The sequence below is a fragment of the Narcine bancroftii genome, chromosome 3 (genome assembly GCF_036971445.1).
Source record: "Narcine bancroftii isolate sNarBan1 chromosome 3, sNarBan1.hap1, whole genome shotgun sequence".
Classification (NCBI taxonomy): Eukaryota; Metazoa; Chordata; class Chondrichthyes; order Torpediniformes; family Narcinidae; genus Narcine; species Narcine bancroftii.
This window is the reverse complement of record NC_091471.1, coordinates 336,743,447-336,770,467: the sequence shown is the minus strand read 5'-3', so window position 1 is coordinate 336,770,467 and position 27,021 is coordinate 336,743,447. Positions and strand designations below refer to the sequence as shown.

Here is a 27,021-nt window from a genome sequence, read left to right as displayed (position 1 = left end):
GTGAGCAGAGGTCATGAATGATCGTGGTGTGCGTGACTAACAGTAATCAGGATGATTCTGCAAAAACTAACCAATTAAAGCAGTGTAGTGGAGATGCCGAAGGACAAGCAAATTGTATAAAAAACAATGCACTGTATGTATCAGGGCTCGACTTGGCAAGAAGCCGGTTGAGTCCAACTCTGCAGACTTGAGAATAAAGCTTGTCGTGTCACCGATCTTAAAGAGACTCATTTGTGAGAATTTGTGTTTCTGACAATAAAGGCATTGCATTAACTGCTAAGCTAACTGTGCCACTATTTAAGAGAATGATTTGAGTGTAGTCTTCTGGTTTGCTGCAAAAGACCTGCTGCCTTTTAGGTAAAATGTAAAACTGAAGCCAAGTCCACTCTCTCAGGTGAATTAGAGGTCTCAAGCCACCAAAGAGCAGCACAGGAAATCTCCAGGTTAACCTTGATTTCTCAACCATTAGCTGAAACGTTTGTCATTTAGAGTAACAGCGATTTCATTTGATAAGCTCTAAATCGTTTTGAAATATCTTTCTCAGGAAGTGCTACAGAATTTTTTAAAAAATGGCCTTTCTTCCTGTTTCCTTGGGAAATTGATCTTAAAATGGGATTTCTTAAGATAAACAACATTTGGAAGTAATCATTCAGCCCAGAAACAAAAACTTCCAAATGTGGACCCATGATACTGAAAACCCAATAGATTGAGTTCAATGTAATTCAAAGGTATCTTGAGATATTGGCTCACAATAAACATGGTTTGAAAACTTTAACTCACTTCTGATACAAAGAGATGCAGTGGAGTCTTGGACAAATGAAAAGGAGAGTTCTAGTGATCAATTGTCTTCTACTTTTTCTTGAATTAGGTTATGATACAATATGTGCCTTGGTCAATAGTGACTTATCAATTAACATCAGAGAAAATGGAAACCTATACTTTACACTGTAGACTGTGGAATGTTACTCTGGTCCAATTGTTTACTGCATTTCCCACATCACAAGAGAAACATCAAAATTAGCTTGCTAGTTGTGTAACAGTTTGGGATAAACTGAAATCACAAAAGTCATTTTGGAAATGTAAGCCAAACAAGATTTTTAAACTGGTGAATATGTTTTCTATATGTGCTCAACATTCATTAATCCAATTTAAAGTGGTGCATCGTGTTCACATGTCCAAAGAGAAATTGGCTAGTATTTTTTTCTAACATTTATTCTATTTGTGACAGATGCAAATCTAAAATTGCTACATTGACACATGTGCTTTGGTCTTGTTCTTCCTTAGTAACTATTAGAAATAAATTTTTAATATCCTTTCAACTATACTCCAGGTGGGGCTATGGCCCAATCCAATAACTGTTCTTTTCAGGGTTATTGACCCACACATAGGGAGTCTTTCTGCAACTGCACAATGGGTTGTGGCCTTCTCTACATTGTTAGCTAGAAGAGCCATGTTATTCAAGTGGAAAGAGCCTAGATCTCCAACAGTGTTTTAATAGTTTTCTCATATTATGTTCTGTTTAAGTTTAGAAAAAAATTAGATATCATGTATTTGATTCATCGGTGAAATGTGAAGATACATGGTGTCCTTTTATGTCTTATTTTCATTTGATGTAAATGTTTCTAATGTGGTTCGATGTACTCACTCTTCCAGATGAGATATAGTCTTACCTTCATTTTTATTTACAGTAGGAACCAAAAACTACAAAATGTGTGTAACCCTCAGGATAAGCTGCCCAGTTGTTTTTTTATTAGAGTAGGTTAGGTGGGTTTTTTTCTTAACACACATTACTTTTGATTATTTTTTCATTTACACCCATTGCAGTGGAGGGGGGGGGGGAACCAAGTTTATACTGTTTGAAGTTTTATATATATGCACACACATATATGTGATACTGTATTTTCAGTTTCATTCCCTTTTCTTCATTGTATTGTATTTCCTATAAAAACCAATTTAAAAAAAATTGAAAAAGAAAGAAAATACAAGCCTATCTTTCTATTTAGAGAAAACATACAGCACAACATGGTTTCGACTCTATGGATGATAAGCAATCACACTAAAATTGTGTCTCTTACCAGTGGTGGTTCTAAAGAAAAAGGAGAATCCAATTTTATTTGGAACGACTCCGATGGACTTACTGGGCTGTCACCTGCATCTCTCCCTTCATTGCCTCCCCACGTCATAATGTCCATATTCCCTTGACTGGTATTCAACATTTTTAATTCCAGTTCCAGCTCTGCCTCAAGCTCTGCCTCCTCTTTCGCCTCCTTGTTGCTTTCCTCCAAGTGTTTCATTAGCACCGCGATGACCACATTCACCAGCACAAACTGAGCTGTCAGCACGAATGAAACAAAGTAGATTGGGGACACAACTGTGTTGTAACATGTGCCCTCTTGGTTACAATCTCGCAAAGTATCCTGTCAACAAGCAGAGAAAAGAGTAAGCTTTAAAAAATAAACCAATTAGAGAGTGAATCAAAGTAATGATTATATAACTAGACAAAGGCAAGCTGTAAAGGTTAAAACCTTGTGTTTTTGATTCTTACTTAATTTTGTGCATATCCCTTTAAAAAGTATTGTTTGTAGTGTTACCACAGTGATTATGACGTCATATATCGTAATATCCATGCAGACTAAGAATATGCATCTCTTTCTTCGACAAACCATGAAAGAGATGCGAGCTCAAGATATTTTTCTTTGAATTCATCTTATTTCTTCTTGTTTAAAGTTGAATATTGTTATATTTTTAAATGCAGAATGCTTTGTTTATTTATTATTTTGAAAATCACAATGCGAAGTTATGCAAAATGTTTATCTGTTTTATCAATGAATTAAAGCTACTTAAAGCTACATCTACAAAGATTGGTTTATTGGATTAATAATTCAAAATATCATTCCCAAAGTTTATTTGAAGATGGCACGTTTTGAAATTGGGAAATACTAGAACTTGTAAAGTGTCGTCTATACAAGCCGCGAGATGATTTTCAATGTATTTCTTATTCCCTTCTATCAACTGTACCCTAATGTCACAAAACACTTTGCTCAATTAAAATATAGTACAACACTTCCAGTTAAATGCAGAACTAAAAAAAATCATAAGGTAAAAGTGACTTCATGCTCCAGTTTAAAGTGAATGCTAAAACCATTGAGTACACACAGCATCAATATAACATTTGAAATAGTTTAAAAAGTTTATGGCAAAGTATTAGGATTATTTCCACAAGAGAAGATATGGCTTAAGAGAAGATTATAAAAGGATGCTAAAATTATGAAGGGATTTGACTGACTGGACACAGATGCAAAGTCTACTAATGATAAAGTGAATTTATTTTCCTTTTGGAATAACTTTGTGGAAATTCCAAATCTGGTGAGAGAAGATTAATTGGTAACACTTCATGAAATAATACTTCCTTTTTGACTTGAAAGAGAGCAGATCCGGCACACACTCAAGAAAATGTTGCGGTACTTAATGCAGAATCATTAGACAAATGAAATACTCAGACAGGTGCTTGAAAGATAATTGCACAAAATTAGGAAATGAACATCAGTTAAGAGCAGGGATGCAGTGCTGCTGGGGCTCCACTCTGGCACCTCAGGGTGCAGCTCCAGGCACCTCCTTGCCATTTCTGGTGAATTCCAGCACCTAAACAATTAGCACTGGTTAAGAGATGGGAAGGAGGTTAATGCCAGGAACTTAAAATTTGTTCTCTGATATCTTCCAATTCTGATGAAAGGAAAATGACCTGAAATGTTAATTTTTGTAGATTCTGCCTAATTTACTGAATGACCCCAGCATTTTCACCAAAATAGATAATCTGGATATTTGTCTCTTTGTAAATTTTCGAGACCTTAATGTGCGTTAATTATCTGCTGGTTTGCTTAAAATACAACAGTGGCTTTGGCACGTATTATTTAAATGTCATTTATTTATTTTTTTTAAACAGGCTTTCTGAATTAGAAAGATGCTACTTGAAGCTGAGACACAGATCTTAAAAGCTTAGTTTAGAAACACAGCAAGTGACCCCTTTCCATATGAGAATGTTTCTAAAGGAGTGAAGGTCTTACCTTCATTATTCCATTCCAGTTGTCTCCAGTTGAAACTCGAAACAAGGTGAGAAAAGCCATCCCAAAATTTCTGAAAGTGGCATGTCGTCCTAAACCCTCACAGGGATGATAGATGTCACATTCTGAAATTAAAATATCAAAAAATGACAGTTATGTGTACAAATTTTTCTCAGAGTAAGAGAAAATTATGCCCTGGATATTCTGATAAGTGCTTTTTACACATGCTTATAGAAGTTCAGTACTGCCCAGTGTTAGGTCTGCTTTGTTCAAGAATGAGTGAGTCAGACACCAGACTGAGTCGAAATCAAGGTTCTTTATTACCGGATTGTAACACTTACAACTAACAGTGTTAGTTGGAGAAGGCGCATTCTCCTGATATCAGCAAGTGGTGTTTTTTTATACCTCAGGACACATACTTAGTAAATTATCATACCATTACACTGTCCAATGAATAAGCTGTTGCTACCCTTCACTGTTAGTCTGCTGCTCATCAGCTTGTTAGTGCCAAGCTTATCTTGAGTGTACAAGGTCACATCTGCATTCTGTTACTCCTTAGTACTGGGTGACTCCTTCTCCGGTCCCATCTCATGATGTTTTTACCTTACACCAGTGAAGAAGGAAACCTTCAACTTCTGCGCAGTTAATTGTCATTGACAAGACTACTGAGATCAGCATTAGATTCCTTGTGGATCGGGGATGGGTGGGGGGGGGGGGGGGGGGGAGCAAAGCTTCCATAGGTTTAGGGGAGGGTTAGAGGAACACGTGCTTTTGCAGATTTTCTGGTGCTTAGGCTTGGAATGATGCAGTATAACAGACCTATTGATTTTAATGGAGAAAGTCAGCAAGAGAGAGAGGGGCACTAATTTCCACTTTTTTGCCTTAGGCTTTTTCAAATGTATTTAATTGTTTCCTACCGTTTAAGGTTTCATTAGAGTTTTGTTGTATTTAAAATGTTTTAATGTATATTTTTCAATTTCAGTCATTTTCATAGCATCCTGAATTTTTGGAGGTATGTGTCTCTTTCCCTCTCATCCACTGACAAACATTAAGCAGAGGTGAGGAGTAAAAAGGAAGTTTGCAGACATTGTGATTGTAGTTAAATACACAAAAGTGCTGTAGAAACTCAGCAGGTCCTGCAGTGTCTATAGAATGCAAAGATATATAACCAACATTTTGAGCCTGAGCCCTTCATCAAAAAGCAGGCAGGTGTCTGAATTGAAAATGGAGAAAGGAGGAAGGAAGGAGCAGGGGGAGAAGCAAAGGGCAACAGCCAAGAGGTCTAAGGTGGACATGAGCAGGAGGGCAGGAAAGAAAAGCTGAGAATTGATCAGTGGAGGAGGGTAGTTCTGTAAATCCTGAGCTAGAGGAAAGGAGACAGAGGAATAGGAAAGAGAGAGAGAGAGAGAGAAGGGGAAGGGCTAGAGGAAAGGAGACACGGCAACAGGGAACAAGAGAAATGAGTGTGTGGGGGTCTAACAGAAATCAGAGAAGTTGATGTTAATGTCACCTGGCTGGAGGGTACCTAGAAGGAATATGAGACGTTGTTCCGCCAATTTGTGGGTGGTCTCATTTGGGCATTGCACGAGACCATGGATAGACATGGTGTGGAAATCGAAATGGGTTGCCACTGGGAGATCCCTGCTATTACAGTGGACAGAGCAAAGGTGTTCAACAAAGTGATCTCCCAGTTTGTGTCCTGTCTCACTGAAATAGAAAGGCCACAACTGGAGCATTGCGTGCAGTAGATAACCCCTGCAGATTCACAAGTGAAGTTCTGAGTGAGGAAATGTGGGCGTAAATGTCACATTTTCTGTTGTCAGAGGTTAGGTACCAAGAGGGGGGGATTGGTGGGAAGGGATGAGTGGATCGGGGATTCACAGAAGGAGCAGTCCCTGCAGAAGGTGGAAATGGGAGGAAAGGGGAGGAGGATGTGGCTGCTGGTGGGATCATGTTGTAAGTGGTGGAAATTGTGGAGGATGTCATGTTGGATGTGGAGACTGGTGGTGAGGACAAAGAGAATCCTATCCTTTTTGCATCTGTGGGTGGAGGGATCCAGTCCAGATGTGTCACTAATGGAGGATATGTAGGTGAGAGCTGAGTTGATGGTCGTGGAGGGGAAGGCACATATTCTGAAGAGGGAGGACAATATAGAGATGAGCATAGATGAAACAGCTCTCAAAGAAACTGAAGGTAGGATCTGCCAGTTAAGATCTGAAAGGTCCTACTCCTACTGGAAGCTGGTGACTCTGGGATAGATTGCACCTAGGAGTTCATTTCAAGTAGCAATAGACTGGTGTTTCACTGGTCAGTGGAAAATCCAAAACTTAGTTTTGATGCATCGATGAACTACATGGAACTGGATGGCAGGGATGGAATGTTGGTTGAGGATTCTAGATGGGGGAAGGAAACTATGATGAATCATAGTTTGGAACAGAGAATTAAACAATTTTAAAAAAAAACAGGAATAAGGCATACAGAGTTTAGAAAACAGCTGAATTGCAGACTAATTTTATTTACCTGAATGATTCTGTAACCCTTAATTTTTTTGCATAACAATATTTTTATTGACCACCACATCAACAGGTTTTTGGGAGACAGAGTTCCAGATTCCCATTCTGCTTTGTGTGATGAAGTGTGTTCTGATGGTGCCTTTGCTCTGAGCAGAAAAAGTAGATTCTCTTGACCTGGCTTTCCCTGGAGCCACGGAGTCACAGAGTCAGAGAGGAATACAAGCCCACCAAAGTCTGCACCCACCCTTAAGCACCCATTTTCATATGAATCCTTCCCTGACACATTCTCCCCACAATTGCCATAAACTCCACCCATTCACCTATACATTAGGGGTAGCGTAAAGTCTCCAGAGATGTAGGAGGAACCTGGATCACCCAGAAGAAATCAAAGAAATGGAGGGCACTTCAATGAGTTCATCTTCACATTATACTTGAGTGAATATATTCAATATAACAAGTCCAAGGAAAATTATTTTATATTGGTTGCAACCATTGTCAATGGAGTTAGATTATTCCTCAGTAGACCACCAAAACCCAAAATGTTGGCAACGAGGAATCTTTGTGAAGTTAGATCTACCACCATTTTCATTTAAAAATGAAATAGGTCACAGAAAAAGTGTATACTAATTCATAAGGAAATCACCCAACAGGTGCCTATTACTGCATCAATATAGTGACCCCACAGGAGAAGAATTCCAACAGGAATATGATTTTAACAATATTTATTGTTTCAAAATGAACCTATTTTTGGATCACTAAAGTTAATGTAAAACTGACATGAGTTTAAGGCACATCTTTTATTACTCCTTTATTACAGTGATACTAATTGAAGACCTAATAAAATATAGGATCTGCATATAATTATCTGCAAATGAAGGCTAGTTTCTCTTTCAATATTCCATTGTTAAGTGTGACTATCTGAAACCAGACATTCAAAAGAGTAGAGGGTTTGTGATGATTGACCTGTGTGCATATTATACATATGAAATAAAATAGGTTGGGATATACAGTCTGAATAATTGCAGTGTGTTGTGAGGAAGGGTAGCATGTAGGGAAGGGTAATTTTATCCTATCATTCCCAAAATGTTCCACCGCTGACTATTTACTTGCATTAATTGGGTTTACAGTTGGCTAACTGATAAAAATGAACTGTCAAATTTAGTCAACCATCCATTCTTTATGGTGTCAAGATGAAGGAGTGATATCAAAATTAAAAAAAAAAGATTTGCGGGTACTAAGGATGGTTATCACACAGTGAAATGGAATATTAGCTGAAGATAAATACTCTTCTGTGTGCAGTGACTTACCGAGGTCCCCGAAAAGTTCCACTCCAAGAGCTGCAAATATGAAAAACAGCAGCATGAACAAGAGACCAAGATTTCCAACCTGCAAGAGAGAGAAAGAGCATGAAAGTTTTCCCCTTGGCTGGACTTGTCAGGCGGAACCTCATGAATATCAGTCTTCAAATCTATCAGTCGTTCATTCAAGAATGATAATTTTTTGAGAAATGATTTTTGAATATTCTCCAGATGTTTTTAAACACATCATCCAAATCAATTAATTATAATAAGGGTACATAATGAATAAGAAAGATTTAAGATAACATAGTTGGTTAGAAATGATTGATCGGAACATCAAATACAAATGTTCAAAATATTCATTTCACATGTATTTTTGTTTTAAATGAGACACTGATAAAATAAATGGAAGATATTATTAATAGTTAATTAATCATAGGGCTAACACCTAAAACAGGGACATGGATGAATCAAAAATAGAGGGTGATGAGGCAGGAAGGTTTTTTTTTGAGTAGATATATAGAGGTCAGTTCACCATCTTAGGCCAGAGGGTCTGTATTGTGCCATAATGTTCTATAACTTCCAGGCTTATGCCCATTACAGTATAAAACATTTCTAACTAAATGATTAATAATGAGAGAAATAATAAACACATTAGATATTGCACAGAAATAAAATAAATAATTATGTTATGGCTTCTTCACGCCTGAAATTAGAGCAGAGACAGCCAGGAAGATTAGCAAGGTGTTAAACCTCCTGTCTCCCCTTTCTAGTGGATATAAAAGATCACAAGAAAGCTTTCTGATGTTGGCCTGGTCAATATTCATCCATTGATCATCATTCTTGAAGCAGGTTACTTGGTCACCATCAAATGATCATCATTTTAGGGAGGGTTTGCTGTGCATAAATGACTGTGAGCTTTCCTTTATTAGAAGAGTAATTTTGACAAAATGTATTTCAAATACTTTGGAACATCCTGAGGTTATGAGATGTATTATTTAAATACAAGATTTGTTTACGTCTTTACTTAAAACAGAAGATTCAGAAAATAGACCACCCCCTTGGGTCAGAATGTTGCACAGAGGTAGAGAAATGTGGAAGCTATCATAAGTCAAGAACTATTACTGTACTTGGGTAAGTTAATCTGAGGTTTTGGTCTATTGCCTGGAAATTCAATTGAAAAATCCTGCCTTCTTTGAATTTTGTACGATTGAAAATTGATCTGTTTCAGCCTGAAAGGCAATAAAGACCATTTCTAGTTTATTTACAATTTGACCATTGTTCTTCAGCACGGACCACTTTTGTAATCTTGAAGAGATATCCATGTCAGGGGTACTCAAAGCAAAATCGTTCTATAACCAATTTTCTTTTGAAGAATAGTATGTAATTTGTCCTGCATTATCCTGTATGAACATGCCCCAGGTGCCAGACTGGGACACCTGCAAGTCATTAAATTGCTTACCTTTAACCTTGGGCCCTAACCCCTGGTGTTCAGCACCACCTCCTGATGCCACGAAATCTACCACTCAACTGTTGAAAAGGCTGGAAATTTTGCCCCTACCCTTCCCTGATGTTCTGCTGGCTCCAAACCCCAATACAACTACCAACACCTTGTGTTAATTTTCTACAAGTCCCTTCCTAAGAAAAAAGCACAGACTCAGTTCCTGCCAGTGGCTACTGACCGTTCATATCCATCTTCAGGAAATGAGAAGTGAAGAGACATTTTTGACTGAAAATGTTCCACATTTCCATCAGCAATCTCGGTGGGGGACTTATTAAAGATACTAGGCTTGGGTGCTGTATGCCTGGAGAACGATTCATAAGGCAAGGCCTCCGTAGAATGATTCTGCAAATGTTGAGCCTCATTATCATGCAGTTCCAGTGCCACAGCCAGTTAAAATGTTCACCTTGGAATATTCAAAGTGGGAAGAAATCCAAGGATATTGGTTACCCTAACGATTGGAGGTAGGGAACAAAGGGAGTCATTTAAAATTTGATTGCTACACTACTACCCAGCTTCAATGCAATAAACCAAGATGAAAATCTTGTGTTTTTCATTGCTTATCGCTGGTTCTTCAGTGGAGAACATTCACAGAAATTCAGAATATGCTGAAAATGTTTAGTTGGTCACATTCATGAACTAAACAAACTTTCAAAACTCATGATTACAAATGAGAAACAATACAGGTCTTGAATTTCTTTGTCACCTGTACATTCACATTCATCTGTCCCTGCGTGACACATCAACAAATGCTTGAAAATTTAGCAAAGCGGACGAGGCCAAGGCCAGACCCAGGAAGTGCCAGGAGACTGGATGGCAGGGGTGGGGGTAAAGAGTAGAAGGAAGGCTGACATGAAACGGGGCTGGTGGTGGTCACTGATTGTAGAGCCTGGCTGAAGTAAGTCAGGGGCTAATTGTAGTTTGAGATCAGTGAATCATTATTGAGTGGTGTTGAGGTGGAGAAATGGCTCAGTCAGGCAGTAAATGGAGAGTCAGCTGTGAGGAGGTAAGCAAAGAGGAGCCCTTGAACCTACCTGAGACAGGTTCACAATGCTTGGCAGGGGCACAGAGTGTAAAGCTTTCAAAACCTGGTTAGACCAAAAATGGCAAATTGCTGGGGTAATTCAGACTCTCTAAATAATTTCTAAAGGAGAATGCACACAGAGTAACATGTCTGAAGTAGAAAATGCAAAGATGATGGTAACTGGAAATCCAGTCAAATTTCCCGTGATTTTATTTGACCAGGAAACCACCAAGGAAATTACTTTGCGTCGGCAAAAAAAAATCAGTCTCATGGTATTGAAAAACACCACTCAGCTGAATTTCTCTCCTCTGTTCATTTCAGCTCTGGCAATGGGACTCAGGAGAGAATAGATGTCTTTCTGTTGTAAAGGTGCAGGTATCAAATTGCATCAGAACAAATGTGAAGACACGAGCTTTGACCCTGTACTGTGCGAGGGTGGGGGCAAGAATAATAAAATAAAGAGGTTAAACGTGTGGCTGAGGGAATGGTGCAGAGTGCAGGGATTCAGGTTCATTGACCATTGGGATCTCTTCTGGGAAAGACGGGACCTATACAGGAGGGATGGTTTACACCTGAATGCGAAGGGGGCCAATATACCGGCAGTTAGGTTTAATAAAGCTGTCGGAGCTGATTTAAACTAATTTGGCAGGGGGAAGGGAACAGGACTGATAGGGAAGTAGATAGGAGAGAGAATATAGGGGTGGTTCTGATAGACGGTGAAACAATAAGGAATAAGGGAGCTAAAAGTGATAGGAGAATAAGAACGAATGCACCAAGAACCAAGGTGGAGGGAGAAAGGAGGTATGGCATCAAGGTATTGTGTATGAATGCAAGGAGTGTAAGGAATAAAATGGATGAGCTTGAGGCGCAAATGGCGATGGGAGGTTATGACATTGTCGGAATAACGGAGACATGGCTGCGGGAAGGGCAGGATTGGGAAATAAATGTTCCAGGGTACACGTCCTTTAGAAAGGACAGAAAGTTAAGAAGAGGAGGTGGGGTAGCTCTGTTGGTAAGAAATGAGATTCAGGTGTTTGAAAGGAAGGACATTGAAACAGTTGAGGTAGAGTCTGTTTGGATTGAATTAAGAAATTGCAAGGGCAAGAGGAATATAATGGGGGTCATTGACAGGCCTCCGAAAAGTAGCTCAGATATTGGTAGTAGTATAAATCAGGAATTAAGAATGGCATGTCAAAGTGGTAGCAATACGGTAGTTATGGGGGACTTCAACATGAAGGTGGACTGGGATAATCAGATGGGGGCAGAAACACAAGAGAGCGAGTTTATAGAATGTCTACGAGATACTTTCTTGGAACAGCTAGTGGAGGAACCTACCAGGGGGAAGTCGATTCTGGACTGGGTGCTGTGCAGCGACGCAGACTTAATAAGTGACCTTGATGTAGGGGAGCCATTAGGGAATAGTGACCATGGTATGGTTACTTTTAAGCTGCAATTAGAAAGGGAATTGGAAAGGAAGTCGGAAGCATCTGTACTTCAGTTAAATAAAGGGAATTTTGCAGCTATGAGGGAGGAGCTATCCAAAATAAAATGGGAAGATACATTAGCTGGGAGGACAACTGGGGAAAAATGGCAGGTTTTTATGGACATTTTTCACAGGATTCAGGACAAATTTATTCCAAAGTGGAGGAAAGGCTCTAGGAGATGCAAATGGCAGCCCTGGCTAACTAAGGAAATCAAGTACATTATCAAGTCCAAAGGGAGTAATTATAAGATAGCGAAGCAGAGTGGGAAATTAGAGGATTGGGAAACCTTCAAAGAACATCAGAGGGTAACTAAGAAAGCCATAAGAGACGGGAAAATTAAGTACGAGAGGAAATTAGCAGATAATATTGCGGAGGATAGCAAAAGCTTTTTTAAGTATGTGAAGAGGAAGAAATTGGTTCGGTCCAAAATTGGCCCTTTGAAAATGGGCAAGGGTGAAATTATTACCGGAAACAAGGAGATGGCAGAGGAATTTAACAAATACTTTGCAACTGTCTTCACCAAGGAGGATATAGGTTATAGTTAGTTAGGGGGTAGTGGTCATGCGGTACCAAGAGACTTGGGGAACTTTCCTGGGGAGGTAGGGGATCTAATGGATATTCGGATCCAGAAGCAGGAGGTTATGAGTAAATTGTTGGGACTGAGGGCTGATAAATCCCCAGGGCCTGATGGGCTGCATCCTAGGGTGCTTAAAGAGGTGGCTATGGAAATTGTGGAGGCACTGGTCGACATTTTCCAAAGTTCCATAGATTCCGGGGAGGTCCCTGAGGATTGGAGAGTGGCTGATGTGGTGCCGCTTTTTAAGAAAGGAGGGAGGGAGAAAACGGGAAATTATAGACCGGTTAGCCTGACATCAGTGGTGGGGAAGATATTGGAGTCCATCATAAAAGGAGAAATAGCAGAACACTTAGTCAGTAATAATAGTTAAGGGCTAGACAGCATGGATTCCTTATGGGTAAGTCATGCTTGACTAACCTTCTGGAATTTTTTGAGGATGTGACAAAGAGGGTGGACTCGGGAGAGCCAGTGGATGTGGTGTATTTGGACTTCCAGAAGGCCTTTGATAAGGTACCACACGGGAGTCTAGTGGGCAAGATCAGGGAGCATGGTATTGGAGGTAAGGTGCTGACATGGATAGGAAATTGGTTAAGAGATAGGAAACAAAGGGTTGGAGTAAATGGGTCTTTTTCAGAATGGCAGGATGTGACGAGTGGAGTGCCTCAGGGATCGGTGTTGGGTCCTCAGTTGTTTGTAATTTATGTAAATGATTTAGATGAGGAGATTATAAATAACATGAGCAAATTTGCAGATGACACTAAACTGGGTGGCGGTGTGGGGTGTGAGGAGGATGTAAGGAAAATGCAGAGGAACTTGGACAGGCTGGAGGAGTGGGTGGCTAAATGGAAGATGAATTTCAATGTGAACAAATGTGAGGTTATTCATTTTGGGGGAAGTAATAGGAAAGCTGAGTATTATTTAAATGGAGACAAGCTAGGGAGTGGGGAAGTGCAAATGGATCTGGGTGTACTTGTTCACCGGTCACTGAAGGCTAGCATGCAGGTTCAGAAAGCTGTGAAGAAGGCAAATGGAATGTTGGCTTTCATAAAGAGGGGATTGGAGTATAGGAACAGAGACGCCCTTCTGCAGTTATACAGGGCCCTGGTGAGACCCCACCTGGAGTATTGCATCCAGTTCTGGTCTCCAAACTTGAGGAAGGACATACTAGCTATAGAGGGTGTGCAGCGCAGATTTACAAGGTTAGTTCCAGGGATGGCAGGGTTGTCATATGCAGCAAGGCTAGAAAAACTGGACTTGTATCCATTGGAGTTTAGAAGGATGAGGGGGGACATGATTGAGGTATACAAAATCATCAGGGGGATAGACAAGGTGAAGTCTGATTACTTGTTCCCAATGATGGGGGAGACGAGGACTAGAGGGCATAGTTTAAGAATACAGGGTAGGCCCTTTAGGACGGAGATGAGAAAGCATTTTTTTACCCAAAGAAGTGTGAATCTGTGGAATGCTCTGCCACAGAGGGTGGTAGAGGCGGATTCGCTGACTATGTTCAAAAGAGAGTTAGATAAGACTCTTGTGGGTAACGGAGTTAAGGGTTATGGGGATAAGGCTGGAAAGGGGTACTGATGGTAATGATCAGCCATGATCTAAAATGGCGGTGCTGGCCCGACGGGCCAAATGGCCTACTCCAGCTCCTATTGTCTATTGTCTATTGTCTATTGAGTTCAGATTGAATCAAGGACCTTACGTAAAGACCATAAAAGAGGCCAGCAGCCCCTGATGACAGCAGAGTCCAGACCTATAGATTCCCTGGCATGTGCACTGTTGTCAATGTAAGTTTCAGCAAAGATGCTCACCTGTGGTAGTGCCTGGATAACTGTGTTCAGCAAGGCCCTCATCCCGACTGCCATCTTCAGGAGCTTGAGGACTTGTTGAGGACATAAGCAAAGAATGTAAATGCCAGAGAAACTGCAATGTTTCAGATGTTTTCTGACCACGTGGCCTTGGATTGTCTAGTAATATTCTGTTTCAAGTGAATTTATTAATAGGCTTTGTTTGAAACTAAGGCCGCTTTTCTTGAATAAGGTTAATGACATTCTTCTGCCCTCGAGGCAAAAAGTTGCTATTCAATCCCACTGGAAATTGGCCTTATAAAGAGATCAAATTTTGTGGGATCTTTTCTGAGTGTTCATATGCCACAGAATTATAACTAGAACCGCTACAGGGTTGATATGAGAACTTTACAGAATCTCAGGTCTGATCTGCCAATCAGCTAGGCCACAACTCTCCCTTTTTAATTGTCGCAAACTTTTAGTAGCACTACCAAGGAAAAGATTAGTCCATTTCAGTTTTAAAATCTCCACTGATTCCCAAGCGCCTGCAGCATTTATAGAGAATAGGTTCGGACCTCTAGCACCCTCAGATTGAAGAGATGCTGCTTGATTTCCTTCCTCCCCCTCCTCCCTTCCATGTTTTTATTCCCAGCAGTAGAAAAAATATATTTCATCTATTGTTTGGAATCTCTTTTGTCCTTAATCAAATTGCTCTTTGTTCTGCTATATACAAGTGATTAAAAGTCCAACCTTATAATGGTAATGAGTTTATTGTTAAATACATTGTACAATATACAAACGAACCTCAACATTTTTACTGCAGCTGAGCAGGTACTTTAAAAAAATTAAAAAAACGACATCCTAGATGCTTAATCTTTTCAGAGTATCCAATTCCATAAAAGTTCCAGGGAGGGTCTACAATGCTGAAGAAATTTCTCCTCAGATTCCCCTTCAGGTTCTCATCTCTCCCAGTATTAAAAACACCCGCACATTCAATCAATCTTATCGGAGCAACTCGTGAACCTTCGTAGGGTTGCTTACGACTTTGTTTGAGAATAACTTGACAAAAGAAGATGAAATTAATTATCCAACGGTAGCTTTAAATGCACCAAAATAAATAAGGTTTTATGTTCACTGACCTCTGGCAATTCGGAGGACTCTCATAATTCTAATAATAGTGGGGTTGATCGGCAAGGAAGCATTCACCTCAATCTCTTCAAGGGTGATTCCCATAATGGATAGCAATACAATAGCTAAGTCCAGCTGGTTCCATCTGGTGTTAAATCACAAAGGAGGAAGTGAATGCAAAACATGGCCACAGTGTCAAAGTTAACTGATGTTATAAGTGCCAAGAAATACACTTCATCAAAAGGACATACTGTATTAGCACATGGATTTCATTTTACCACTTGGATTAATAAATTCAAAGCTTTTTGCTTTGATTTCTGGAGTTGGATTGTGTGCACCTTGTGATTTTTTTTTAAAAAGAATTTTTTTACAGGATGCAGGTGTCAGTGTCCATGGAATCACAGAGAGTAGAAACAGGCCCTTCGCCCCATTATGGCCATGCCAATCATTACCTATCTATACTAATCCCATTTACCAGCAATAGGTCCATGGTCTTCACTGCCTTGGTGACTGAAGTATTAACTTGCGAAGTATTCCATTCTGACTTGAGAAGGTGGTGATGAGCTTGAAATATTCTAGCGCTGGGATGGTAGGATGATGACTGTATATTTCAAGGTCATGTGGACCATGACTTGTGGAGGATCTTGCAAATGGTGTGCATGCTAATCTTGTCCTTCTTGGGGAGAGGTTCAATTTTTTTTTTGGTGTTATTTCAGACTTTTAATAAATGCCAATTTGTACTTAAAGTTCAGTTGAACAATGCTTACAAATGAAAAACTGGTATTTCAAAAATTCAAATTGACCACATATCAAATAAGCTTAAAAACCATTTGAAGTAAAAAGGAAAATAGACCATCTACAAAAATCTGTTTTAAGCCAGTTCCAATAAGCTGTTTCAGGAAAGGCTATGAAACCGTGGTGCATAGGTTTGCTGTGTGAATCATTCTGTTATCTGGTCAACTGTATGCAAGCACTGCAGATCTTCATTATAGTCAAAACTTCACTTTTGTTATTATTGCTAGAATTTGACTTTGACAAAATTAGTTAATGGTAGAAGTGCTGGGCTGGTGTTACTCAGCATTGCCCTGCTTGGTCTCTGGAGCAGAGATTGAATGTTTTGAAGATGCTATTGAAATACTCAAGGTAAGTGATTGGTGTGAATGCCAATTCATGGTCAGAGATACACAAGAGCTGCAGAACCCGGAATCATGAGCTGAAGAAACTCAGCAGGTCAGACACCATCCATAGGTGGAAATGGTTTGTCTAACCCACTTCCACCCATGGTTGATTTCTACTAGCAATTTTTTTTTGTCTGCCCATGGTGAGAGGGGCCTGGTTGATTTCTGAATGACCCTAAACTACCACAAATTGTCATTAACCAATTTCACTCTGAGAAAGTGCACTGTCAATTGCTAAAATATATTAAAAAATCATTCAAATTTCTACAAATATGGTGCAGTTGTCACTCTGGCCAATATTGTAGAAGACAGGTAGGTGATAAGATCAAGTTGGTTTGTATCTCTCAACCTGGTCTAGACCCAGACCAACCAATATTACCAAGTTGTGCCCAGCTTCTTCAGTGATGGTGCTACACATAGTGGTGGAATCTGAAGTCCTCTCCCATAGCATCTTCTGTACAATTGCTGATTTCACGGCTTGTTCCATCTGGTATTCAAGATTAAGCAGCATCCCTTCATTAACTGAGGGAGGACAGTCATGGGTCATAAGCATAAGGTTTCTTTGCCCACCTTTGACATCAATTAATAAGACTCCCTTACTTCATCATGCTCTGGGTGATGAAGTTCCTCCTCATCTCTGTTCTAAAGAGATGTTTTTTAAATTCTAATGCTGTAGCCTCTGGCTCCAGGCTCCCCCACCATGGAAAACATGCTCTCCACTTCCACTCTATACAGGCCTTTCAATTGAAATGTTCCAGGGTCATTCGTTTCCATCACTGTACTACTGTGCTGTTACATTTGTTCAGACCTCTGAATTACTGGTCCTGTTACCTGACCACCACATCACTGTCAGTGCCAACAGTAAACAATGACACATCAAAGCAACCAGAATTTCCTTGGTCACTGTGAAGCACAGGCCTCTCAGGTATTCTCTGCTGCCAAGGAAGGTATTTCTCAGATTATAAACACAATTATGATGTTGAAGGCTAAGGAAATTGTATTTTATTGAAAATATATTCAAATCTCTCAAAAATCAATCTGGTCAACTGTATATGTCACAGAATATTTGGTAAATCTAAGGATGTCTTGTTATCTTGATCAGACTCAATCAGTGACTCATTTAAGGACTCTTACTTTACACGTTATTGATTACTGAATTTTTTTTTCAATATTTGCAGGCAGTTTATTCTCTCTTATGTATATGTATCTTTTTCTTGAATGGTTTACCGATAAGTAGAAATTCTGCCTGGTCCACAGGAAAAAAAATCTCAGCGTTATATGTGATGCCATGTATGTACTCTGACAACAAATTGAACTTGAATGACTTCTCTCCAGTGTTTTAGATCATTAAGTTTCAGTGTGTTACAAAATACTTCTCGACTTATATATGACAAAATCACCTCCAAATTTGAGGATTTCATGCAAATGACACATAAAAGTCAGTTCCCATACTATCTTTTAAGGACTTAATGTGAGTGTTGAGAAGGTATTATAGAACTCGATGCCTTTTAATACTTGCTGGTTTCACTGGCATGAAGCAATAATGGCGGCAATACTTAAGCATGGGCATTTGAGGATTTTAGTTCTTGGGTGAAAACTGGATAGATTAAGTTTGGGGTCAGCAGAGTATGTCAACAACCCACATTTTCCAGCAGCAAAGCATATGTGTCTCAGATCCGAATTTGGTGGAGCTAGTGAGAGGTTGACCGTGGGCATCATATAACTACTTGTGTGGACTGGAGGCCGCACACGTAGGCAGGTCTGAGGATGGGTGTTGCTTCGGGAAACTGGGGTTGGGTGTCATCCCATCAACAGCCCAGATTATTCCTGAGTTAGAGTAGAGCATTCCACCTTCTCCTTCAGAGCCTGCAAAATAATTATAACCTTGCTCTCCTCGGGCCTTCTGTGCACTCTTTCATTGGTTCTGCTTTGAAACAGATACAGTACGTATCCAAGTTTGCTTTATAAAACAATCTTGTTGCTTGAAGCTCCATGTGGTCCACATTGTGTGGGCAGCTCTGAAGTCCTTTTTCTTGATTTCTTTTTATTGTTCAGTACAAGCACCTGGGACATAACTTTTGGCTTATCCACCAGGGAAACACTAGGACTGATTTGATGAGAATTACTGGGGATTGAGGAGCTAAATAATTACAGAGAAGAGTTTTGAAGATTGGAAGTTCTACAATTCTTTAAGGGAATTGCCTGCTCTACAGGCAACCAAAAGAAGAGGTACAGTGGAAAAGCCTTGACTTAAAGAACAGGTAGTGGCTTAAAAGAGGCTTGGCACTCACAGGGACCCATGATAAGTGCAAAATTTACGCAGTGACAAGACAAAGATGGAGGTGAACACTTAGGAACACTGAAGTAATCGATGTCTGCTGGAAGGTTTATTCTCATCGACCCAAGAGCCCTTGATTCCAACCCACAGAGCTTATTCAGTGCAGCCTTGCAGCATTCCTTTTTTAAAAATATTTTATTTATAGTTTTCCAGATTTGAACTCAACAGTTTACAACTTTGTCATCAACAGTATTTACAGATCTGTGTCAATTACAACTTATCCTTATCCAATCTATGCAAATTTTCTATCGAGTCTAAACCTAACACCCCTTCCTCTCTCTCCCTCCCCCACCCCATTCCCTCAATATCATACAATTAACATGTAAACAACCAAAAATTAACATTTAAGACATTAAAACATTCACAACGTGGGAAAAAAATCCTATCAGGGAGTTATGGGTCTGGCCTGGTCTAGCGGCCAGAGATCTTCCTTTTTTCCCCTGACTTTTCCTAGCTGGACTGAGGCAGACACCTCGTCCCCGTCTTCCCCCAGAATTAGGGAGGGATTGGGGCAATCTGAGCCCTGAGGCAAATTAGTCCTTTTCACAACCATGCTCCTATGTAGTTCAGGTACGGCTGCCAAATTTTTTGGAAGGTGCGTACCTTCCCCCCAAGTTATAGGTAATTTTCTCCAGGGGAACACATGCTTGCATCTTCTTGCTCCACTGTGCAATACTCAGGCAAGAGTCGGACTTCCAGGTAACCGCTAAGCACCTCCTGGCCACCACCAATGCGATCATTATGAATTGAATTTGGAATTTGGACAGCTTCATTATAAGTCTTATGTCCATTATGTTGCCCAACAGGAACAACTTGGGATCCTGTGGGAATTTTTTACCTATAATTTTCCCTAGGACTTCACCTAGCTCTGCCCAGAAGGGCTTCACCTTGGTACATGTCCAGGCCACGTGCACAAAGATTCCTGTCTCAATGCCCCATCTAAAGTACTGATCCAACAGTTCCAGTATAGACCTGTTAATCTTTTTTTGTAGCATCAGGTACAGCTGGCGCAAAAAATTATATTGCACCAGCCTGTAACTCGCATTGACTACTGCAGTCATGCCAGTCCGACACAGGTTGGACCAACACCGCTCATCAATCATTATTCTTAAGTCTGACTCCCACTTCTGTCTCAATTTATGGAGACCTCGTTTAGCAATACATTGCTGAAATAAATTTCCGTGTGATCCCCTTCGATTCACAGTCTCTATGTCACTGCACTTTGGTAGGGCCATGGTTGGACCTAATCTGTCCTGTAGAAAATTTCTTATCTGAAAGTAGCAGCGGAATATCTTGTTTGACAAATCGTATTTCTGCCTAAGCTGTTAAAATGGCATTAATTGTCCCAGTCTTCTATGCACCTGACACCATTCCTACACAAGGTGTCTCGGATCTTGTTACCCACCGTCAAAGATATTAACTGGTTTGGAGTCAGGGGTGTTTTTGGGGACAGCCCCAGTTTTATTCCTAAATATCGATTAATGTCACCCTAAACACAAATAATTTGCTTTAATATGGGTTGTCTGTTTTTCCAGATAGCAATTTGGCATCCCATTTGTAAATAAAGTCCTTTGCTACCCTCTTGCCCACCTAGTGCAGGCAAATTTGTACTCAGGATGGTACCTCTTCCCCACCCCCCCCCCCCTCCACCAAAGAGTAAGGAGATGTACCTCAACTGGGCTCCCCAGTAATATTTTTTAAAGTCTGGCATCCGCAATCCGCCCAGACTATAATCCCATAGACACACCCTGGTTACCTTCCAATTCCATAAGAATGTTCTTAACCATGAGACCAGGGCTTGAAAAAAAAAACCCTGGTCAATGCCACAGGGAAGGTCTGAAAAAGATACTGGAGTCTTGGCAACACATTAATTTTCACACAGTTGACCCTGCCCACCAAGATTATGGGCTGGGACATCCATCTGTTTAGGTCCTCCTTGAATTTTCTCAGCAAGGGGGTATAATTTAATTTAGATCATTTAGATCATTATCTATTTTGACTCCTAGGTACTTGATCGCATTTTGCGGCCACTTTAGGTAAGTTTTTTTTGGCATTGGCTATAATCCCCTCCCGTAAATGGCATAATCTCACTCTTGTCCCAATTAATCTTGTACCCGGAGAGCTCCCCATAGTCCTCCAGAGTAGACAACAGATTGGGCAACGAGTTTACTTGGTCTGTAAACTCATCAGCAAATAAACTGATCTATGTTCTTCCTGGCCTACTTGAAACCCCTTAATGTCTGGATCCTGGCGAATGGCTTCAGCCAATGGCTCCATAGCCAGTATGAATAGAGCTGGAGATCATAGGTATCCCTGTCTGCTTGATCTTGTGGGTGGGAAGGCTGAAGAAATTTGCCTGTTGGTCACAACTTTCGCCTTGGGTGCATGATATAGCATCCTTATCCAATTAATAAAAGTTGGCCCTAACCCTATTTTCTCCAGAACTTTAAAAAAAAATCCAGTTCTAATCTATCAAATGCCTTTTTTGCATCGAGAGCCATGGCAAGACCCCTCTCATTTCTGTTTTGTGCCAGATGTATTATACTTAGTAGTCTGCCCACATTGTCCGCCACCTACCTTTTTTGTACAAAGCCCACTTGATCTTTATTGATTAGTTCTGGCAAATGCTTCACCAATCTATTTGCCAGGGCTTTGGCTATTATCTTATAGTCTGCATTTAATAATGAAATAGGTCTATAACAGGTCGGCTTTAACAGGTCCCTATCTTTTTTTCAAAATCTTTGTAATGATTGCTGTTGATAAAGATTCTGGGAGTCTATGAGTCTCCATTGCCTGATCTATCACCTCCAAATAAAGAGGTATCAACAGATCTTTGAATTCCTTGTAGAACTCAGGTGGAAACCCATCCTCCCCCAGAGACTTGTTGGTTTGCAGTGAATTCAATGCGCGCACTATTTCTTCTTCCATGAAGGTACAGTCTAAACCTTACTGGACTTTTGGATCCAAGTTTGGCAACTCTATCTTAGACAGGAACTCACCAATTTTATACAACCTGCCTTCCAATTCTGATTTGTATAGATCATCATAAAATTTTCGGAAGGTGTCATTAATTTCGTTTGGCTTGTAAGAGATCCTGTCATCCCCCATTTGTATCACATTGATTGTTCTTGAAGCTTGCTCTGTTCTCAACTGCCATGCCAGGGCCTTATGGGCTCTTTCCCCCAATTCATCATATTTTTGCTTAGACCGTAATATGGCCTTTTCAATGCTATATGTTTGAAGTGTGTTATACTTCATCTTCTTATTTGTTAAAACCTTATATTGATCTTCTGAGCCCAATTTTTGAAAGCTCTTTTCTAGACAAGTGATTTCTTGTTCCAATTTGGCCAGCTCCCTCTCATATTCTTTCTTTATTGTTTTAGTATATCCATTTATTTGACCACTCAAATATGTTTTGAGGGTGTCCCATAAAATGAATTTATCTGGAGTTGGCCTCACAAAACACATCTATCTGCATTCTTATAAAACTACAAAACTCCAGTTTATTTAACAGTAGTGCATTAAGACGCCATCTGTATACCGTCTCCTGCTTATCCGGCATCTCAATCTTGACTACTAAAGGATAATGATATGAGCAAAGTCTTGCCATGTAATCAGCATCCATGATCCTATCTTCTATATGGGCTATATTCTAGAGTAGGAGTCATGTTGCCTTGAGTAGAAGGAATAATCCCTCTCACTCAGATGCTTCCGCCTTCACAAATCTATCAAATTCAGCTCTTTCATACTGCCAATAGTGGCATGCACTGCCTTTGTTTTCACTATTCTTTTTGTTGACTTGTACAAAACAGGGTCCAGACAAAAATTAAAGTCTTCCCCAATTAGAATATTCTCTTTTCCTTCTGCCAATCTCAAGAAAATATCCTGCATCAATTTTTCATCATCTATATCAGGGGGGATATAGATTCATTAGGGTCCAGGACTCTGAGTATATTTGACAGTGTACCATTATAAATTTACCTGTTTTATCTGTCATCACACCCTGCACTCTCACTGGAACATTTTTCCCAGTCAGAATTGCCACCCCCACCCCCCTTGTTTTTGAACCAAATGAGGAGGCCAATACCTGGCCCACCGATCCTCTTTTTAACTTTTGGTGCTCTATTTCCTTTAAATGAGTTTCGCGGAGGAAGGCCAGATCCACTCCCATTTTCTTAATGTGTGCCAAGACTCTTTTTCTCTTAATCTTTCTGTTCAGACCATTAACATTGAAACTTGCAAACCTTATACTGTTAGCCATTGTCCCAGGAGTCATCATAGTAATATTTTCTTTGTACCTCTGCCACCCTGAGACTCCTCCTCATCCAGCCCCCCACCATCGGCCTTTCACCCCTGACCACTTGAACCATGCCAGACCCTGGGGTATGAAGATAAAAACTAAAATAACTAACCATATATCACAGACTAGGGTAACATATTTTACTAATAGGAAACAAGGACACGGCAAGACAAAAACTAAAGGAAATAAAAAGAGACATAAACACCATTTACAGTTATACATTTGTTTAGTCCCCTACTACCCTCCTATTGCAGCCCTTTCCCCGTATTATACCCATCCCCACTTGCTCAGTGACTACCTCCCTTAGGTTGTCACCATCCTCCCCCTTCCCCCCCACCACAGCAGGTTGTGCAGTTCACACCCATCTTCTCTTCCCTTTGTCTCCCGCACTCCCAGAAAAATTACAATTGTGACATTCACTTCCACTTACTAAAACCTCAGTTACCATATCCTCTTTTTATTTTAACACCAGAATATGTTACAGACCACAGTAGATCCATACATCCCTCTGAATTAGTTCCCATTTGGCTCTTTTTACCTGCTAGCATGGGTAAGTCTTCAGCCATTTGTTGCGCTCTCTCTGGGTCCGTAATGAATTTCCTTCCCCACCACCCCCCCCCCCCCCCCCACCCCCAGTAACACCACTTTCAGGATGGCCAGGTACCTCAACCCACAGTTATAACCCTTCTGTTTGATTAGGCTTTTTGCTGGCTCTAGCGCCTTTCTAGCCTTCAAGAGTGCTGCATTGATATTGGGGCCCTTTATTTCCATGGGGCCCTCTCTCTTTTTAGCCTCGACTGCCACTGCCCTCAGTATTTCTGCTCTGTCCAGGTAGTTCAATAACTTTACTAGGACAGAGCGTGGTCTTTGTCCAGGACCTGGTTTCAGGAGGAGCGACCTACGTGCCCTCTCTATTTCGACTCTTTCCCCTAGTGCACCTCAGGGATCCAACTTTGAGAAAAGCGCACAGGTTTCTGTCCCTAAGTCCCCTCTTTCAGCCCCATTATTTTAATGTTGTTCCTTCTACTATAGTTATTGAGGGCATCTAGTTTCCCCATACCCGATCATTTTTCTTCATCAGGATATCTATTTTCTTCCCCATATTGCTTAAAACGTCTTTGGTTGCCCACCCCCCCCCCTCTTTCCTCAACCACTGACACCGTTCCTGAAAGGGCTCTTTACATTTTGTACATTTTTTTCCCCATATTTTCAGCCTTTTTTTCCATTGAATGGGAAAGCCTATCCTTCATGAGGTTGTGCTTTTATTGTATCTCACATGGAGGCCTCTGAGTCTCCCTGTGTGCTTTGCCACTTTGAGGATTTTCTCCAGAGTCCTGAGGCTCCTCGGGGGCTTCCTCCTCTGCCTCTATCATTGCCTGGGAAATCACCACAATTACCAACCTCACTCCCACTGCTGTCATTCTCCTCCTTTGGACCTGCCACTGGGACTCACCTCTGCACCCGACCTGACGTGGCCTGGCTTGACTTCACCCACCACTCCATCCAACCCGAGGCTGGATCTGCCATTAGAGTTCACCTCCACACCAGGCCCGATGTTGCCTCATTCCTCTATACCCACTGCTCCATCTAACCCGGGGCTGGACCTACCGCTAAAGCCCAGGAAAGCTGCGACACTTCCCTTGACGTCGGGCCCAGTATCAGCCCTTCCTGACCTCCTCATATGCCGGCTTGGGTTAATCTCCATGGTTCTTAGCCCCTTTATCTCGCGACCGTCGCTCCCGTCGGTACCGCTGCAGGGATCACCTGCGCCACAGAGACGCTCGTTCCAATGCTCCTGCTGTGGGGTTGGGGGTGGTTCCAAACCTTTCTCTTCCCCCACCACTTGTCTTGGAGCTTTCTGCCACTACCCGATGGCCTGGGGCGACGCCCTCTCTCAGGACCGGGTATTCCTGCTGGGAGGGCTGCATGTTTGAAGTGACAGTTCCTTCAGCCGCCTCAATGCGACCACGCTATTTTCCTCACCGCAAGGTTCCTTGGATCTGATCTTCTCCTTCAAAGCTACTTCTTTTCCATTTCTGGATGCGGACTTGCCTTTTTTTTGTAATTGTTGTATTCTTGACATCTTCCTACATCCTTTGTGATTCCTTTGTAGTTTTTCTTCCATTAATTTTCTTTCTGGCTTGGGAACTCTGGGATTCTGCCTCCTATTCTCTCTGCATCGCATGACCCTCACCTTTTGCAGCATTCCTTAATAATGTCAAAAATGTCACATTATAAGTATTAAATAATGAGGCATTAGGAGTGAATGTTCTACAAAGGCTTCAAAAAGCTTCAGCCATGAATCCACTTTTTCATTGCCCACATCTGGAAAGAGGAGGGTATTCCAAGAAATCTAAGATATTGTGATTCTGCCAACTTCAGAAAAGGGCATGTGAAGAGAATAAATTGGGAATGTGTAACTGATAGCGAGCATGATGCTAGGTGGCTAATTGGACTGTGCAGTCTGATTCCAGGGCATGTCTGACTATGGTAACAATAGGAGGGACTCCCTGCTGCCATCACTGGGGACCTTCTGGACCACCTCCTCAGAGTGACTGAGGAGATGCCTCTCTAATCACCGTGTTCATTCCATTCATCTGGAGATACAGTGACATGATCTTCAATGTGCAACAACTCCTAGAGAAATACCACACCACAACCATTGTACATGGCCTTTGTCAACCTCATTTAGGCCTTTCTCTCGGACACCTGGGAGGCATGCGGCTGCCCATAAAATTGGTCTTCATCTAATTTTGCAACATGATTGCATGTAAGCTATGATCCTTACGAATGAGTCAACAACAGAGGCAATCTCAGTGAAGACCAGTGTGAAGCATCTCACCTGCAACAAGACTCCCACCGAGTGGAGCTAAAACTCAGAACTTCTGGGAAATCAATTATTCTGCGGCAAACACATTGCAGAACCAAGGCTACTCGAGCTGCAGTTCACTGAAAATGCTTGCATTCACGTGTGCTCAGACACTGACTTGTCCACTGAAACACACGAGAAGATGGGCCCAACACTCAATGTCTCCCCCAGTCGAAGATACCCCATCCACCTGCCCGCACTATACTATGCTGTTCTCTGACAATAAAGAATCATGGCAAATGTAGACCACTTCCCAATGAAAGAAAACAATGATGATGATCGTTGGCTAGATTGAGAAAAAGATGTTTGGAGATCAAGACCTCAGATCTGGCACTATGGTCTACCAGGCGAAAGTGATTCCTTTCTTTTCTGAAACCTGGATTGCCTACAGCAGACACCAGATAGATACATCCAACGTCATATCTGAAAAATCCTTCAATTTAACTAGAAGTTAACTAGCCAACATGCCAAGCACTTTTGGGCAGGCTATCTCATTCACACACCCATCAATAGTCTCCCAAAATATATATTGCATTTATTGTCATGGGAAGAGAGTACCGAAGAAAGGATTCAGGGTGTGTTCCAAGCTGGGTTGAAATGAATGCAATATCCCCAGCACCATGCCTGTTCGCAGTGGAGAAGCAGCATTTCCGTGTTTCCTAGAGGTCCTGCACACGGGATAAGAGGAATGGACCAACTCACAAGGAAACCCTCTTTCCCCCTATATCAGGTTCTACCCACCCCATCTGTGGAAGAATACTTCGTTCCATATTAGACTCGCAAGTCACCCCAGTACCCATTGAACTGGATCAGATGCATGCCATTCTTGATGCCAAGGGACTGCCGAGGAAGAAAGAGATTGCTTCAACAGCACGGTCACTTTGGGTGCCCAGACATGGGCCCCTGACACACTGGCAGAGTGCAAAGCAAAGTTTAATGGGTATCCTAATTTCGATACTA

General features: G+C 41.1%; 1 protein-coding gene across 1 annotated transcript in view; it reads right to left on the bottom strand.

Annotated features, from left to right (window-relative positions):
* The window catches only part of cacna1g (calcium channel, voltage-dependent, T type, alpha 1G subunit), a 341,612-nt gene that overhangs the window by 47,785 nt on the left and 266,806 nt on the right, over positions 1-27,021 (bottom strand). Inside the window, exons 34-38 of the mRNA XM_069923288.1 lie at positions 15,388-15,521; positions 14,273-14,343; positions 7,882-7,960; positions 4,065-4,186; positions 2,076-2,417 (exon numbers count right to left, since the gene is read on the bottom strand). Coding sequence (XP_069779389.1) covers positions 2,076-2,417; positions 4,065-4,186; positions 7,882-7,960; positions 14,273-14,343; positions 15,388-15,521 — 748 coding nt within the window. The remainder of the gene's footprint in view (positions 1-2,075; positions 2,418-4,064; positions 4,187-7,881; positions 7,961-14,272; positions 14,344-15,387; positions 15,522-27,021) is intronic.